The 18,390-nt window shown below is 44.4% G+C and overlaps 1 protein-coding gene across 1 annotated transcript in view; it reads right to left on the bottom strand.

The window, feature by feature from the left end:
* LOC147630228 (zinc finger (C2H2 type) family protein) overlaps window positions 1–16,166 on the bottom strand; it is a 61,079-nt gene extending 44,913 nt beyond the window's left edge. Inside the window, exons 1-3 of the mRNA XM_086811873.1 lie at window positions 16,010–16,166; window positions 15,816–15,915; window positions 15,672–15,734 (exon numbers count right to left, since the gene is read on the bottom strand). Of these exons, the coding sequence (XP_086667999.1) occupies window positions 15,672–15,734; window positions 15,816–15,915; window positions 16,010–16,094 (248 nt within the window). The 5' untranslated portion in view covers window positions 16,095–16,166. The remainder of the gene's footprint in view (window positions 1–15,671; window positions 15,735–15,815; window positions 15,916–16,009) is intronic.
* Window positions 16,167–18,390: the final 2,224 nt, after the last annotated feature.

The following is an 18,390-nucleotide window of genomic DNA, read 5'->3' as shown; positions in this document are numbered from 1 at the left end:
CGTCAAGTGGGAAAGACTCAATTGGACACCTACACGTTTAATAGCACAACTTTAAAACCACAAATATAAAAAGGACAACTTAAAACAACTTGAAATTTAAATGAACAGAAATGGAAAGATGGACACCAGCACTGGGGCCGGAACGGGCCGACCCCCCCCTCAATATATGATATATTTATTGGGAGTATTTAAAGAATACAATGCTCCACGGGTTCTGAGAACCAGATCATGTCCATGTACATATGAAAACAGTATTAAACAAAATAGCTCGAATTTCGATGTAGAAAAACTCGGAGCAGAACGACCACTAGTGTGGTCCAATCACTACGGTCCTGTGCTTTCACTGGACTCCGCGGAGAGCACCACACTGGTGTTCCGAGACCACGCACAGACAGGCGCTCTCGTACTAACGCCTGGCTCTCCCGATCTCAGCACCTTTGGACCGAGGTTCGCCCATATAGCTTGGACAACCCGGCACCGAACGGGTGTAGGCCGAGCAGGACGACTCTTTTACCAGATTTAAACATTAAATGCTTTACTCAAATCTGAAAAATCACTTACTTGTAGATGGTTGATAGAAGACCAAAACTTGTAGTGTTTGTGTAGTCTTTGAAACCACCTTTGTTGGAGAAAGAGGAGCCTCGTGAAGACTCACCACTAAGAGTACCACCAAAAAGGGCACAGCCGCCTGTAGGGTAGTTGCAGCCAACCTGTAATGAGAAAGTCCCCTGCTGTGGTACAGCCGTGTAGAGGGTGGCAGCCTGTAGGGAAGGCAGTCGTAGCAGTAAGGAGGTACAATAACAGTGGCAGCCAGCCTGTAGGGGAGCAAGCGCAGCCGGCAGCAGAGAGAGGGAGTCGCCTGTAGGGTAGTTGCAGCCAGCCACCAGTGGAGAGAAGTAGACGCCTGTGGGAGAGGATTGCAGCCAGCCGCCTGTAGGTAAGGGTTGCAGCCAGCCAGTATGGAAGGGTGAAGGCAGCCGCCTGCAGCAGCCAGTTTCAGTCGCCTGTAGAGAGGGGCAGTTACAGCCAGTTGGAGCACAAAGGCAGGTAGCCTTCAGGTGGTGGCAGCCGGCTGTAGAGAGTCAGGCGCAGCCAGTAGTGCAGGGGCCACAATCGCTTGCAAGAAAGGAAGCGTAGGTTGGTGAAAACTCAACGCCAGGGAGAAGCGGTGAAGTACCACGCTTGAAGGAAGCCTCTTTTTAATTAAAATAAAGGTGGAGTTAACCTTAGTAATTCCCACGCATGCATGAAGGGGACTAGTGGGGGTTGGTGACCATGCCCACCCCCACACTCACTTAAAAGTGAGGCTCCCCACCTTGGCCCCAAAGTGGGTGCCCAAAGGGGGTGCCCACTTTTAAATGAATGTGAACCCCTAACCTTATAAAAATAAAGGGTTAGAATTTAAAACATTAAAACAAACATGTGCGACATACTTACCACCTGTTCACATGCACTGAAACTTGTCAGAATACAGGGCACACTTCACGACTCACTGGCAGGCGTCCCCGCTCAGTAAGTAACACGTCAAGCAGGCAAACACACGAATACATGTCATGCGAAAACAGTTTCAAGCATGCAGAATATGTGTGCATGTGCAAAAGTAACATGGACATATCTCCCGTTCATGGAACATGTACAAAATATTTGTCGGCACAAAACTGGCACGACATTTATTACATAAAAATCCTGGTCTTCCTATGGAGTGACAGTCCCATAGGTAAGACACAGTTCCAGGCACGAGTTTCCCTAGGTGTGACAGTCCCATAGGTAAAACACGGCACGAATACTGGCTCTTCCATGGCGTGACAGTCCCATGGATCGAACACAGTCCAGGTCATACACGGGTGGCACTGATCTGGCTCCCGTCCATACGACACCATCCTGCTAACACACGGGTGGCACCAGTCTGGCTCCCGTCCATGTCAGCAAAATACTGGCCTCTTCACACGAGACACTGGCCTGGCCTCAAGTGAACGAGACGCAAAAATGTGGGAATGGACCAAATGGTCGGCCAATTGGTGACAATGTTCCGGCTTGGTAGCCTTGTGTTGGGCTACGTTATGGCATTTGTATAGGGATAATCCGGCATCTCCGTGGGGAGAGTAAGGCCCTCAAAGCTTGTACATGATATTATTCTCCTTGGGTAATAAAATACTCCAAGGGGGGGGTCGGCCCATTCCGGCCTCTATGCGGTGTCACACGTGCAAGCTCCATTTTCAGCATTTGTGGATGTTTTGTCCAGCTTTATGTTTTATGCAAAGTGATGATGGATATGTGTTAAGGTTGTGGCCATGTTTAAGTGTTTTAACATGCATTGAAGGTATCAACAAGTGTGTCAAAGGCCCTAGTCCCCCGGGCACCCGCCGCGAGTTTCATTGGTATCAGAGCATAGACTTCCTTGGAGGCAGAGGCTTCCTTCTATCAATAAGGAAGAGAAAAGATCTCAAGTGGTGACCACACTTACCATCATTGTTATTAAGCATGGCCAGCCACTTCAGAGCCTATGAAGCAAGAGCATGAGCAATAGACAGCTTGGTCTAAGGATTTATGAATTCACAAAATTTATCTTGGAAGTATGGAGTTGACTTTGTGTGCACACGTTTTGTCATGTGCATCATAGATGCCATGGACATTCTCAGGGCTAGATCCAGAAAAGGCAACCAGATAAAGAGTATGAACCCAGTAGAAGAACCAGGATGACAGAGCACAGAGCACTGATGGCAGTGTAAACTGGAGCAGGACTTGGAGCAAGGATTGAGAAGGACCAAAAGGATGCTCACAGAACCAGGCGGCTGAAACGCATCATAAGATGGTAAAAGCCTCAGTCGGCTGCAGGCACATGAGGGTGTGGACTGGAGTCCAGTCGGGCAGCAGAATGCGCCTCAGGAGCCAGGAGTAGATCTGGTCGGATTGGCTAAAAAAAAGCATTAAAAGAATTCTGAACTGGCCGACCAGCAGTAAGCCAACTCCTCCATGGTCCAAGACCCATATAAAAGGGCTCAAGTGCTCATCTTTGATCTCATTCAAACCCACTAGGGGTTGGGATCACTAGAGGTCCCATAGGGGACAGGTTTTAGGGTTTTACCACCTTTTTATGAAGGCAGCCAAGGGCTGCAAGATATGTACCTTTTTGTACCATAGTATATACTAAATTTCCAGCACTTCTCACTCTCTCTCTCTACTCTCTCTCTACCTGCTTTTTTGCATCAGAAGGTTTTCAAGAGTGTTTAGGGCTGAAAGGAGACTACCCAGAGCTTCCGCGCGTTACACGTTTAGCACTCTTTCCATATGGATATTGTGGATTATATTATCAAGCTTACAAGCAAGCTATATGGAGATATATCTCAGGATATCTTAAGGATATGGTGACGAGATATTTCTTTTGGCTTCGTGACCAACCTGGCAAAGAAAAGCTAAGTATACTTTGAGTTTGCAAAGTTGGTGCTTTGGCTATTTACTATGAAGTGTTTTTGATGTTCACTAACCCTTGTATAGCTATGCAAGGAGAAAGGTGTTGTTGTTTGCCTTGAGATGGTTTCATGGTAACATTGTTTATGGCTCCCTTTAATGGAATGAATTCTTTTCATGGCTCCCTTTATTGGGATGGATTATATCCATGGAGATTTCTTTCTTGGACGAGATTTATATAGATATTGGACTTCACAAGCAATTTCTATGGACGAATCTGTTCGAGTTTATAGAGAAGAAATCTTTGGATATCTCATGGATATGATGCTTTTGTGGATAAAGTTCACCTCTACTCCAAGGGATTTGGATCCATCCTCAGGTTTATGCATTATGTTTATGGCTCCCTTTTACTGGGATGGATTATTCTTTTTGGCTCCCTTTATTTGGGATGCATTGGACTTATGAAACTCATGATTGACATACCCTCTGTAGTGTTCTCTTGTCCTACGTGCTCTCTTGAAGATTGTTTCTACCATGTAAGGGTGGAACAATAGAGAGCAGATGGAAGGAAACATGGGCACTTCAAAGGGTAGTGACAAGCACAACATACCCTGTGTAGTGTTCTCTTGTCCTACGTGCTCTCTTGAAGATTGTTTCTACCATGTGTGGGTGGAACAATAGAGAGCAGATGGAAGAGAACATGGGCACTTGAGAGGGTAGTGTGAGTTGGTGGCCGAAATGCCTACAAACTATTGGTGGCCGAAATGCCTATAAACTATGTGTAACAGAAATGCTTATGGAACACCAGGTTATCTATCCCTGCGAGTGATTGTTTTATCTTACTTGAGCCCACCTCTCACCCAAGGTGTGTGGTCAGAGTACCAACACGGAGTGCAAGTGGTAAAGTGGACATGACGGGACTTATGTCTATGCCCAGGGTCATGTGGACCGATGTCTTATTGGCAAGAGACTTATTTTGTCTCGCCCATTTACTTGGGACATGGATTATGATATCTGGACTTATGGGACTGTTTTGTCTCGCCCATTTATCTTGGGACATGGATTATGATATCTGGAATTATGGGACTGATTTGTCTCGCCCATTTACTTGGGACATGATTATGATATCTGGACTTCTGGGATTGTTTTTTGTCTCGCCCATTTATCTTGGGACATGATTTTGATATTGGTATTATGGAGACTTATTTAGTCTCGCCCATTTCTTTGGGACATGGATTCTTCAGTTATATTGGATTTTTGAGACTGTCTCGTCTCGCCCAATCGATGGGACATGATTATATCTTGAATATATGGCTTGAAGCTTAAAGTTGCGTACAACTTTTAAGAAGCTGGGAAGGATGTCACCAGCCTAGACATTTCCCAGTCTGAAAGGGATCTGGTGGACTCCAGGATGTTTAATTATTTGGAAAGTACAAGCTTTGGGAATGGGGGATTATCCTAGAATACAAAGGACCACACTCCTAAAATTTAGGAGAGTTGCTATTTTTGGCCCGACTCCGATGGAAATTTTGTTCGCGTCATTACATCTGGAATTGAGCAGATACCAAGAGTTGGCAAAGTGCCTATGGCAAAATGTCTACCAGTTGGGATATTTTTAGAGAAAGTTTATGAAAGGACCCATCTCTTAGATTGGGACATGTGGCAAGGAGGTGGACCAAAGTGAGACAAGTGGCCTAACATTTGTTAGAAAGTGGATCAAAGTGAGACAAGTGGCCTCACACTTGTCACTTCAGCTATTGTGTGGCTCTCCGCTTGTCATCGTAGCCTGCTCTTGCCATTTTAGCTCATGGGAGGCCCAAATCTATAAATTGGAGCCCTCTCTCTTCATTAATGGAGGCTCGCTTGCTGCACACTAGCCTCTACCACCGTTGAAGGCTGCCCTAATGATGGCTACTCTCTTTCTCTCTCTTGAAGGCTGCCCATGAAGAATACCGGCTGTTGGGGACTGTTTTGGAGGCTTCCATCACGAAGAAATACTGAAGGCAAGGGTATTTAATCATTTATTATGATTTCTAGCCATTGTACTTGTTGTACCAGCATTTATACTTGCTGTACCTGTTGTACCAGCACTTGTACTGGCTGTACCAGCTTCTTTACTTGCTATACCACCCATTGTACCGGTTGTACCAGCTTTTGTACTTGTTGTACCTACTGTACCAGCCACCGTACCGGCTGTACCAGCCCTTGTACTGGCTGTACCAGCTTCTGTACTTACTGTACCGCCCATTGTACCGGCTGTACCACCTTTTGTACGTGTTGTACCTGCTGTACCAGCCACTGTACCTTTTGTACTAGTCATTGTACCTACTGTACCAGCATTTGTACTTGCTGTACCTGCTGTACAAGTCACCGTACCGGCTGTACCAATCACCATACCTGCTGTACCAGCCACTGTACCTGCTGTACCGGCTGAATGGAGAGTTGTACTTGCTGTACTAGCTCTATTGCATGAAGACCCGTGGTTTTTGGGGAAGAATCAGTATTCACACGGAGGTATATGAATTATATCGTTGGCTCGGCATTTCTACAGCCTATGTTCCGGCTTGGTAGCCTTGTGTTGGGCTGTGTTATGGCATTTGTATAGGGATAATCCAGCATCTCCCGTGGGGAGAGTAAGGCTCTCAAAGCTTGTACATGATATTATTCTCCTTGGGTAATAAAATACTCCAAGTGGGGGGTCGGCCCATTCCGGCCTCTATGCGGTGTCACACGTGCAAGCTCCATTTTCAGCATTTATGGATGTTTTGTCCAGCTTTATGTTTTATGCAAAGTGATGAAGGATATGTGTTAAGGTTGTGGCCATGTTTAAGTGTTTTAACATGCATTGATGGTATCAACAAATGTGTCAAAGGCCCTAGTCCCCCGGGCACCCGCCGCGAGTTTCATTGGTATCAGAGCATAGACTTCCTTGGAAGCGGAGGTTTCCTTCTGTCAATAAGGAAGAGAAAAGATCTCAAGTGGGGACCACACTTACCATCATTGTTATTAAGCATGGCCAGCCACTTCAGAGCCTATGAAGCAAGAGCATGAGCAATAGACAGCTTGGTCTAAGGATTTATGAATTCACAAAATTTATCTTGGAAGTATGGAGTTGACTTTGTGTGCACACGTTTAGCACTCTTTCCATATGGATATTGTGGATTATATTATCAAGCTTACAGGCAAGCTATATGGAGATATATCTCAGGATATCTTAAGGATATGGTGACGAGATATTTCTTTTGCCTTCGTGACCAACCTGGCAAAGAAAAGCTAAGTATACTTTGAGTTTGCAAAGTTGGTGCTTTGGCTATTTACTATGAAGTGTTTTTGATGTTCACTAACCCTTGTATAGCTATGCAAGGAGAAAGGTGTTGTTGTTTAACTTGAGATGGTTTCAGGGAAACATTGTTTATGGCTCCCTTTAATGGGATGAATTCTTTTCATGGCTCTCTTTATTGGGATGGATTATATCCATGGAGATTTCTTTCTTGGACGACATTTATATAGATATTGGACTTCACAAGCAATTTCTATGGACGAATTTGTCCGAGTTTATAGAGAAGAAATCTTTGGATATCTCATGGATATGATGCTTTTGTGGACAAAGTCCACCTCTACTCCAAGGGATTTGGATCCATCCTCAGGTTTATGGATTATGTTTATGGCTCCCTTTTACTGGGATGGATTATTCTTTTTGGCTCCCTTTATTTGGGATGCATTGGACTTATGAAACTCATGATTGACATACCCTCTGTAGTGTTCTCTTGTCCTACATGCTCTCTTGAAGATTGTTTCTACCATGTGAGGGTGGAACAATAGAGAGCAGATGGAAGGGAACATGGGCACTTCAAAGGGTAGTGACAAGCACAACATACCCTGTGTAGTGTTCTCTTGTCCTACGTGCTCTCTTGAAGATTGTTTCTACCATGTGTGGGTGGAACAATAGAGAGCAGATGGAAGGGAACATGGGCACTTGAGAGGGTAGTGTGAGTTGGTGGCCGAAATGCCTACAAACTATTGGTGGCCGAAATGCCTATAAACTATGTGTAGCAGAAATGCTTATGGAACACCAAGTTATCTATGCCTACGAGTGATTATTTTATCTTACTTGAGCCCACCTCTCACCCAAGGTGTGTGGTCAGAGTACCAACACAGAGTGCAAGTGGTAAAGTGGACATGACGGGACTTATGTCTATGCCCAGGGTCATGTGGACCGATGTCTTATTGGCATGAGACTTATTTTGTCTCGCCCATTTATCTTGGTACATGGATTATGATATCTGGAATTATGGGACTGATTTGTCTCGCCCATTTACTTGGGACATGATTATGATATCTTGACTTTTGGGACTGTTTTTTGTCTCGCCCATTTATCTTGGGACATGATTTTGATATTGGTATTATGGAGACTTATTTAGTCTCGCCCATTTCTTTGGGACATGGATTCTTCAGTTATATTGGATTTTTGAGACTGTCTCGTCTCGCCCAATCGATGGGACATGATTATATCTTGAATATATGGCTTGAAGCTTAAAGTTGCGGACAACTTTTAAGAAGCTGGGGAGGATGTCACCAGCCTGGACATTTCCTAGTCTGAAAGGGGTCTGGTGGACTCCAGGATGTTTAATTATTTGAAAAGTACAAGCTTTGGGAATGGGTGATTATCCTAGAATACAAAGGACCACACTCCTAAAATTTAGGAGAGTTGCTATTTTTCGCCCGACTCCGATGGAAATTCTGTTCGCGTCATTACATCTGGAATTGAGCAGATACCAAGAGTTGGCAAAGTGCGTATGGCAAAATGTCTACCAGTTGGGATATTTTTAGAGATAAAGTTTATGGAAGGACCCATCTCTTAGATTGGGACATGTGGCAAGGAGGTGGACCAAAGTGAGACAAGTGGCCTAACATTTGTTAGAAAGTGGATCAAAGTGAGACAAGTGGCCTCACACTTGTCACTTCAGCTATTGTGTGGCTCTCCACTTGTCATCGTAGCCTTCTCTTGCCATTTTAGCTCATGGGAGGCCCAAATCTATAAATTGGAGCCCTCTCTCTTCATTAATGGAGGCTCTCTTGCTGCACACTAGCCTCTACCACCGTTGAAGGCTGCCCTAATGATGGCTACTCTCTTTCTCTCTCTTGAAGGCTGCCCATGAAGAATACCGGCTGTTGGGGACTGTTTTGGAGGCTTCCATCGCGAAGAAATACTGAAGGCAAGGGTATTTAATCATTTATTATGATTTCCAACCATTGTACTACTTGTACCAGCATTTGTACTTGTTGTACCTGTTGTACCAGCCCTTGTACTGGCTGTACCAGCTTCTTTACTTGCTATACCACCCATTGTACCAGCTGTACCAGCTTTTGTACTTGCTATACCTACTATACCAACCACCGTACCGGCTGTACCAGCCACTGTACCTACTGCACCAATCCTTTGTACTAGCTGTACCAGCTTCTGTACTTGTTGTACCACCCATTGTACCAACTGTACCAGCTTTTGTACTTGTTGTACCTACTGTACCAACCACTATACCTTTTGTACTAGTCATTGTACCTACTGTACCAGCATTTGTACTTGTTGTACCTGCTGTATCAGTCACCGTACCGGCTGTACCAACCACTGTACCTCCATGTTTAAGTGTTTTAACATGCATCGATGGTATCAACAAGTGTGTCAAAGGCCCTAGTCCCCCGGGCACCCGCCGCGAGTTACATTGGTATCAGAGCATAGACTTCCTTGGAAGCGAAGGGTCATGTGGACCGATGTTTTATTGGCAGGAGACTTATTTTGTCTCGCCCATTTCCTTGGGACATGGATTATGATATCTGGACTTATGGGACTGTTTTGTCTCGCCCATTTATCTTGGGACAGGGATTATGATATCTGGAATTATGGGACTGATTTGTCTCGCCCATTTACTCGGGACATGTATATGATATCTGGACTTCTGGGACTATTTTTTGTCTCGCCCATTTATCTTGGGACATGATTTTGATATTGGTATTATGGAGACTTATTTAGTCTCGCCCATTTCTTTGGGACATGGATTCTTCAGTTATATTGGATTTTTGAGACTGTCTCGTCTCGCCCAATCGATGGGACATGATTATATCTTGAATATATGGCTTGAAGCTTAAAGTTGCGGACAACTTTTAAGAAGCTGGGGAGGATGTCACCAGCCTGGACATTTCCCAGTCTGAAAGGGGTCTGGTGGACTCCAGGATGTTTAATTATTTGGAAAGTACAAGCTTTGGGAATGGGGGATTATCCTAGAATACAAAGGACCACACTCCTAAAATTTAGGAGAGTTGCTATTTTTGGCCCGACTCCAATGGAAATTCTGTTCGCGTCATTACATCTGGAATTGAGCAGATACCAAGAGTTGGCAAAGTGCCTATGGCAGAATGTCTACCAGTTGGGATATTTTTAGAGATAAAGTTTATGGAAGGACCCATCTCTTAGATTGGGACATGTGGCAAGGAGGTGGACCAAAGTGAGACAAGTGGCCTAACATTTGTTAGAGAGTGGATCAAAGTGAGACAAGTGGCCTCACACTTGTCACTTCAGCTATTGTGTGGCTCTCCACTTGTCATCGTAGCCTTCTCTTGCCATTTTAGCTCATGGGAGGCCCAAATCTATAAATTGGAGCCCTCTCTCTTTATTAATGGAGGCTCTCTTGCTGCACACTAGCCTCTACCACCATTGAAGGCTGCCCTAATGATGGCTACTCTCTTTCTCTCTCTTGAAGGCTGCCCATGAAGAATACCGGCTGTTGGGGACTGTTTTGGAGGCTTCCATCGCGAAGAAATACTGAAGGCAAGGGTATTTAATCATTTATTATGATTTCTAGCCATTGTACTTGTTGTACCTACATTTGTACTTGCTGTACCTGTTGTACCAGCCCTTGTACTGGCTGTACCAGCTTCTTTAATTGCTATACCACCCATTGTACCGGCTGTACCAACTTTTGTACTTGCTGTACCTACTGTACCAACCACCCGTACCGGCTGTACCAGCTTTTGTACTTGCTGTACCTACTGTACCAGCCACCCGTACCGGCTGTACCAGCCACTGTACCTTCTGTACCAACCCTTGTACTGGCTGTACCAGCTTCTGTACTTGCTATACCACCCATTGTACCGACTGTACCAGCTTTTGTACTTGTTGTACCTGTTGTACCAGCCACTGTACCGTTTGTACTAGTCATTGTACCTACGGTACCAGCATTTGTACTTGCTATACCTGCTGTACCAGTCACCATACCGGATGTACCAGCCATTGTACCTGCTGTACCGACTGAATGGAGAGTTGTACTTGCTGTACTAGCTCTATTGCATGAAGACCTGTGGTTTTTGGAGAAGAATCAGTACCCACACGGAGGTATATGGATTATATTGTTGGCTCGGCATTTCTACAGCCTATGTTTCGGCTTGGTAGCCTTGTGTTGGGCTGTGTTATGGCATTTGTATACGGATAATCCGGCATCTCCCGTGGGGAGAGTAAGGCCCTCAAAGCTTATACATGATATTATTCTCCTTGGGTAATAAAATACTCCAAGGGGGGGGTCGGCCCATTCCGGCCTCTATGCGGTGTCTACACGTGCAAGCTCCATTTTCAGCATTTGTGGATGTTTTGTCCAGCTTTATGTTTTATGCAAAGTGATGATGGATATGTGTTAAGGTTGTGGCCATGTTTAAGTGTTTTAACATGCATTGATGGTATCAACAAGTGTGTCAAAGGCCCTAGTCTCCCGGGCACCCGCCGCGAGTTTCACGTGCTCAGTATTTTGCTTTCTACTCCTCTTTGATTACGAGTGGCAGGCTCAGCACCATTACCTAGGAGGAGCTTGTGCCCATGGTCTTAGACCAGGAGGAACGTTTCACGAACCCTCCTCACAGCGGAGGTTCGAAGGCCTTAACTGGCCAACGATCGAAAGGCCGGAACAACAACAAGGGCAAAGGGAAGGCTTCACCAGAGAAGTCTTCTGAGAAGAAGCCTGACTCAGAACGAGAGAAACTGAAGGCCGAACGATCTTGCAATGATTGTGGCAAGAAAGGCCACTATTGGAGGAAGTGTCCTAAGCGGACTGGAAAGAGTGCTGATTCTTCAGCCTCAGCTGCAAGGACTCCTGCATTTGTGCACTTAGAGATGATGGACTCCGATGCTTCATCGTCTTCGAGCGAGGAGGCAGTTGGCTTCACCGCGAAGGATACCCGAGAATGGATTCTTGACGGTGGTGCTTCCAGGCACATGAGTCCGTCCCGTGACATCTTTTTGGATCTGTAACGGCAGTCAGGTCGCATCTTTATTGGGCGACAACTCCACTATTCCGATACACAATGAGGGCCAGATGGAGATTATTCCCGACGGCAAGGGGAACAAGCATGCTTCCCGTGTTCTTTATGTCCCTGCTTTGGGTTTTCATCTTCTGTCAGTGCATGAAGTATGCAAGACTGGCTTTCAGGTGGAATTTGAGGAGCATTTAGTTGCTCTACGGGACCGTGAGACTGGCCAGGTTGTTTGGGAAGGCGGTGTGGAGAATGGTATCTACAAACTCTCTGCACTCTCCTCGTTGACAGGTTCTCAGGTCGGAGATTTGTGGCACTTTCGTTTTGGCCACTTAAATGTGGACGCACTGCGGCGAGCTTTCCGAGACAAGATGGTGGTTGGCTTGCCAGATGTTGGCAGTAGGCAAGGACGTTGCAGTTCTTGCATTCGTGGGAAGCAGCACAGGGAATCCTTTCCGAAGCAGGCTACCAGGCGGGCTTCGAAACCGTTGGAGTTGATTCACACTGACTTGTGTGGACCTCAGCAAACACCATCATTGGGAGGATCTCTCTACTTTATGCTGCTTGTTGATGACTGTACCATATTCACGTGGGTCTATTTTCTTTCACAGAAGGACCAAGCTTTTGCACAGTTCAAAGATTGGCACGTGATGGTGAAGAAAGAGTCTGGATTGCAGGTAAAGACTCTCAGGGCCGACAAAGGGGGTGAATTCTCCTCAACTGTATTTCTCAGATTTTGTGCAGATCATGGCATCAAGAGGGAGCTGGCCAATACAAGATCGCCTTCAGAGAATGGAGTTGTAGAACGCAAAAACAGGACTGTGGTGGAGATGGCGAGGACCATGCTGGAGTATCGTGATCTTCCTCGTCCACTTTGGGGAGAGGTTGTGGCAACGGCTGTCCATACCCTCAACCGATCTCCGACGACTTAAGTACCTAACATGGCTCCGTTTGCATACTTTGGCAGGAAACCTGATGTCTCGCACTTCCGTGTTTTTGGGAGTGATGCGTATGTTCATATTCCGAAGAAGCAGAGGGGGAAGCTTGACTCCAAGTCCCGCAAGCTTATATTTGTGGGGTATAATTCTCTTTCCAAGAGATACAGATTGTATGATCCAGACATGAACAAGATTGTTGTCAGCCGAGATGTGGTCTTTGATGAGCATGTTCCAGTATCCACTGTCGAGAAACCGCCACTTCTTGGAGATCCATAAGAGTCTGATGATGATTCCCAGACCATTTCTCCAGTTGATCAACCTCAATCAGTTCAGGAGGTTGAGCCTGCAGAGCTAGAGTGGAACCCCCGCAACGGCCGGAGACTCCTCAATCTGTTCAAGTACCCAGGTGGTTGTTAGACACCCTTCGGGGGTGTCACGGAGTTACCCTCCGAGTGGACCACAAAGGCCCTCCGAGTGGACCACAAAGGACGGCCCTCGAAGATCACACAGAGTCCGAGACAAAAGCAATACAGCGGAGCTTCTTCAGGTAAACTATGCTCTGATGTCTCGTATTATGAGGGACAAGGAGCCCACTTCCGTTAAGGAAGCCCTCTCACAGGATACTTGGAGGAAAGCCATGCGGGTGGAACTTGATGCCATCGAGAAGAACAACACATGGGAGTTGGTACCGAGCTCGTCGAAACGTTCAATCATTGGTGTCAAATGGATCTTTAAGACCAAATATGCGTCAAATGGGTCGGTGGACAAACACAAAGCCAAACTTGTGGCTAAAGGTTATGCTTAGCGGCCAGGCATCGACTACGAGGATACCTTTGCACCGACAGCACGGATGTCCACGATTCGGACCGTTCTTGCCCTTGCTTCTTCTCAGAGGTGGCCCGTGTATAAAATGGATGTAAAATCTGCATTCCTTAATGGTGACCTACAGGAGGAGGTGTATGTTGAGCAGCCTCCAGGCTTTGTTGTTCCAGGATCAGAAGGGATGGTTTACAGGTTACGTAAGGCCTTGTATGGTCTTAAACAGGCTCCCAGGACTTGGAATCAGGAGATTGATTCCTTCTTTGTTCGGACTGGATTTCAGAGATCGGTTGCAGATCCTAACCTGTATCTCTTTCGGGAACGCGGCATGGTTACGATTATCATCCTTTATGTGGATGATCTCATTCTCACCGGCGGTCATGTGGAGCACATTGGTGTGACAAAGGCTGCCTTGTGAAAGGAGTTTGAGATGACCGACTTAGGCTTACTCCACTTCTTCTTGTTGGGATTGGAGATCTTGCAGACCCAGAGGGGGTTTTTGGTCTCTCAGCAGTGGTATGTTCATGAGTTGCTTGAGGCCTTTGGGATGCAGAACTGCAAGCCTATTACTTCGCCGATGGACCCAAACACAAAGTTAACCATTAATGATCCTTGTGAGCCAGTTGATGCCTCGCAGTATCGGAAGTTGGTAGGTTCATTGATCTGGTTGCTGAACAGCAGATTGGACTTGAGCTTCTCCGTGGGGCTGTTGAGCTCTTTTATGCAGACGCCATTGAAGTCTCATTGGGACGCAGGATTGCAGATCTTGCGGTATCTGCAGAGTACGAAGGATCTAGGACTCTTTTACACAGGAGGGGACGGAGTCAGACTCCAAGGTTGGAGTGACTCAGATTAGGGAGAATATCCAGACATGAGGAGATCTACTTCAGGATACAGTTTTACCCTCGGCTCAGGAGCAGTTTCTTGGAGCATTAAGAGACAGCCAACTATTGCCCTATCTTTGACAGAGACAGAGTACCGGGCTGCTTGCGAGGTTGTGTGGTTGCGGAGGCTGCTAGGCGAGATTGGGTTTCCACAGAAGGAGCCCACAGTCATCCAGTGCCATAACCAGAGTTGTATAGCTATTGCTCGAAACCCGGTCTTCCATGCCCGGACCAAGCACATAGAGATACAGTATCACTTTGTACGTGAGAAGATCTTGGCTGGTGATATCTTGCTACTTTATTGTTCAACGGAGGACAATGCGGCGGACCTCTTCACGAAGTCTCTACCTCAGGCTACCCTCAGGCGGCACTCCAGCTCCCTTGGGTTGATTTCACAGCCAGGAGCTAAGAGGAGGTGTTAGAAGTCATCTCCTGTCTTTATCAAACACCAAGGCCTCTATTATGGTGTGCCCGCTCTGTATAGGTGTTTTATCATTTTTCCTCACTCCCATATTTTTTTCCATTTTTTCCATGATGCGCTTGCCGACTGCACTCATGGGGCCATATAAAAAGGCCCCATAGTCCCCACATTATATTCATTCAGTTTTTCTCAGGATCTTGTGTATAGAGAAGAGTTATACACCTATCTCTCTCCTCCTCTTGTGCTGTCTATTTTCTGCACTCTACTTGCTCTTGTGGTCTCAAATTTGGTTATCATTTCCGCTGCGTATTTTGACAATACCTAGATGAATCCAGGAACATGCCCAAATTCACCTTTTAGGAACGTGCATGTTATATACTCATGGTAGTCAACCCACAAGACTATATAACTATCAACTCCATTATGCATTGTATGGACTAGATACTACGACATCCCCACTAACGTCATCAGTGCCCAATAGTGGGTGTATAACTCTGTATCAAGATATGCTCTCACACACACATACTCCACAGACACACACACACACACACACACGAGCATATATTCACACAAAGGCCTTCGTACTGAGTTTCTGTCAAACCTCCGAAGATGCAAGGCAGACTCAACCATAATGAAGCCTAGCACTAAGGGAAGTAGCAAATAGAAAGAATTAGTACAACAAATAAGTAGTTGATAGGGCAAATGCACTGCTAAAGATAGAAAGAATTAGCACAATATCAATTGGCCGCAACTCAGACAAAAACTTCACAATGTGAAATCTGCATTGTGAAATCTGCATGTCCGCTAATACAGCTGAATTATATACCTAGATGAATCCTAGAACATGCCCAAATTCAGAACGTGCATGTTATATACTCATGGTAGTCAACCCACAAGAGTATGTACCTTTTCTTATGGCGTTTGGTCTTGAAATGGTCCTCCCTCACAGCAGATGAAGCGAAGTAACGGCTGCATGCAGATCAAGCTCTTCAGGGGGTACAAAAGCAAGCTCTGCCTTAGTCGGTGACAGAAGATGGAAAGGATACTTACTCACAGTGTAGGCAGTAGAATTGGCCCATGCCTGGCAACTCTTCATCCCGGGCCAGGGGCTTGGCGCCAACCGAAAGCTCCTTGTAGATCACATCGTCACGTGTTAAAGTTGTTACCTTTCAAAGTTAAGGCGAGATCAAAACACGGCACGCATGTTCGACATTTTGCTAAGAAACCCTACAAAGGAAGGATATCTTTGGCGAGGAACTTGGCTCGTCGCGCCGACTTGTGCGACAAGCCTTTCTTCTTGCTGTTCTTGTGGTTAGGGCACCGACCCATGGTCTTTGTTGGAAGAGAATGAAAAGCGAGAGAAAAAGAGATGCAATCAACTCTACACCCCTGTTGCGTTTTTTTTTTCCAAAGCTTGAATATATATATTCTTGCTCCTTTTATGCAGCAACGTGTTTTTGAACGAAAGTATGTTATTTGCTTTGTTTAGTATAAAATATTGGTATGACTAGTGGCATGACCTGTCCATGATGGGCAAGAGTAATCTTGCATGTCTAAAAACTAAAGGCTCGTTCTTGTCGACTGTCAATTAGTACAATGGAGAGAGGTTGTTGCCCAAGAGTCCCAAGGTTACGGATTCAAGCCCTCATCATTGCGCAAGCGATGGCACGTATGGGTGTGTATGTTGTGTTGCATTTTCTAATTCCAGCCAATTCTATATATATATATATATATAAACACTTGTCCTTGGAGAGTGAGTAGAGATAAGCCTTATATTAAAAGCCCATGATGGGCCTTATGGTCCTCAACTTGCCAACCTATATATAAACACACCATGCTTGCCATATATATCCATGTAGAAGCTCCTAAAGCACCAAACTTGGCATATAAATATACATCTAGCATTCTAACCCAATAAAATATTGATAATCTTAACACACCTAAACACAACTTTAAAACAATCTTCGGGCAACTGGATTATCTCTCCTTGGAATCCTATACTCCTTCCTCACCTCCATCTAGCAAAATATATTCAAGATAAAAACATTAGCTATTGAATATATAATTTTTGAAGAAAAAAAGAAGGATAAGGATAAAACCTTACAAAACTCATTTAGTGGATCAATATTTGAGGCGAATGGCGTTTGAACAGGCTTGTAGACAGCAAATCAAAAAATTCTGTAATATCCAATGCCTATGCACCGAAAAACTAACTTATCGGGCTTTTCATAGTCCAAAAACATTACATGTACATTAAGTTGATCCGTAATCTTTCACAATCTTAGATTATAAATTTCAAGAAGCCCAAAGCTCTCGTTTTGTAAGTGTCTCGACCATACAAACCTAGCAATAATCTAGGTTCTAAAAATTAAAGATATTCCCTGTTACAAAAAGAATATATCAATAACAATATAAATTTATCAAATAAAACGCAAAAAACTACATAAAAAAGAAGTTTTTATATATACTGTAAAACATCGATGCTCTTAATAGTTCAATAATTAGAGATGTTGCTTGTCCTTCCCAAAATGGAAGGTCTACAATTGAGCCATGAATATTAAATCGATTTTGGAAAACAATAATACCTATATTATAGCAACCATTTAAAATAATTACCTTCAATATCTTGTCCATCACCATAAACAAATGAAAATGATATCCTTGCCACATCCATCCTAAGCAATATACCCTTGATATAATACTCACTATACTAATCATTTACATAAGACTTTAAGGTCTCTATATATATGTGTGTGTGTGTGTGTGTGTTCAGTAGCTTGAGCCAAGCAAGAAATAAAATAATGACACTGTACATAAAAGCAAGCCAGAAGCAAACATAGATTGTACATGTCACATCTTTGCAAACATTCTCCATTCAAATGATTACTTCATTGATACAGAGATATCTATAAATATAGTCTTTAGCATTTGTAAGCTGCCATTTACATTTACATTCTTTTGCATGTCATTTTTGCAAAACCTCCTTGTAGACAACATTGGTTGTGAAGACTTCATTTGAACCTTCTATGTTGCTTTCGTATTCCACAATATGCTTTACACACACTTTCACTACATAAGATGATATAACACATGACATAGTAACCTACAATTGTCCATGTGTGAATACTTGTGTGGCCAAATAAAGTCCCAATGCACTCAATGTTTGTCCTTGGGACTTATTTATTGACATACCAAAAGCTAACCTTACAGGAAATTATCTCCTTCTCATGTCAAAAGACAATTGAAGCATAGTAGGTATAAATGTTATCCTAGGAATAAAGACCATTTCTCCAATATTTATACATGTAATAATTTATGCTTTTATTATCTTTGAGTTAAATTACTTGCATATTAATCTTGTACCATTACAAAGTTCCCATCGAGGGTCCAAATTACGGAGCAGCATGATAGAAGCATTAATCTTTAGAAGTAAGCGGTGAGGAGGGTAACCACCACCTAAGTTCAAACTGTTCAAGTACTCAATTGGATACAATATTGCATCATTCTTGGAAGAAACAACCGAATCTGCATTGAGGTATTCTCTTTCAAGACCAAGCAATGCACTCAAAGCTAGTTTATTGATCTCATCAATCTCTAGATTTCATGGTGCAAGAATAGCACGGTC

The sequence above is a fragment of the Cibotium barometz genome, chromosome 17 (genome assembly GCF_041138505.1).
Source record: "Cibotium barometz isolate CiBa-2024 chromosome 17, ASM4113850v1, whole genome shotgun sequence".
Taxonomy (NCBI): Eukaryota; Viridiplantae; Streptophyta; class Polypodiopsida; order Cyatheales; family Cibotiaceae; genus Cibotium; species Cibotium barometz.
The sequence above is the reverse complement of the archived record's forward strand: the minus strand, read 5'-3'. Positions and strand labels throughout refer to the sequence as shown.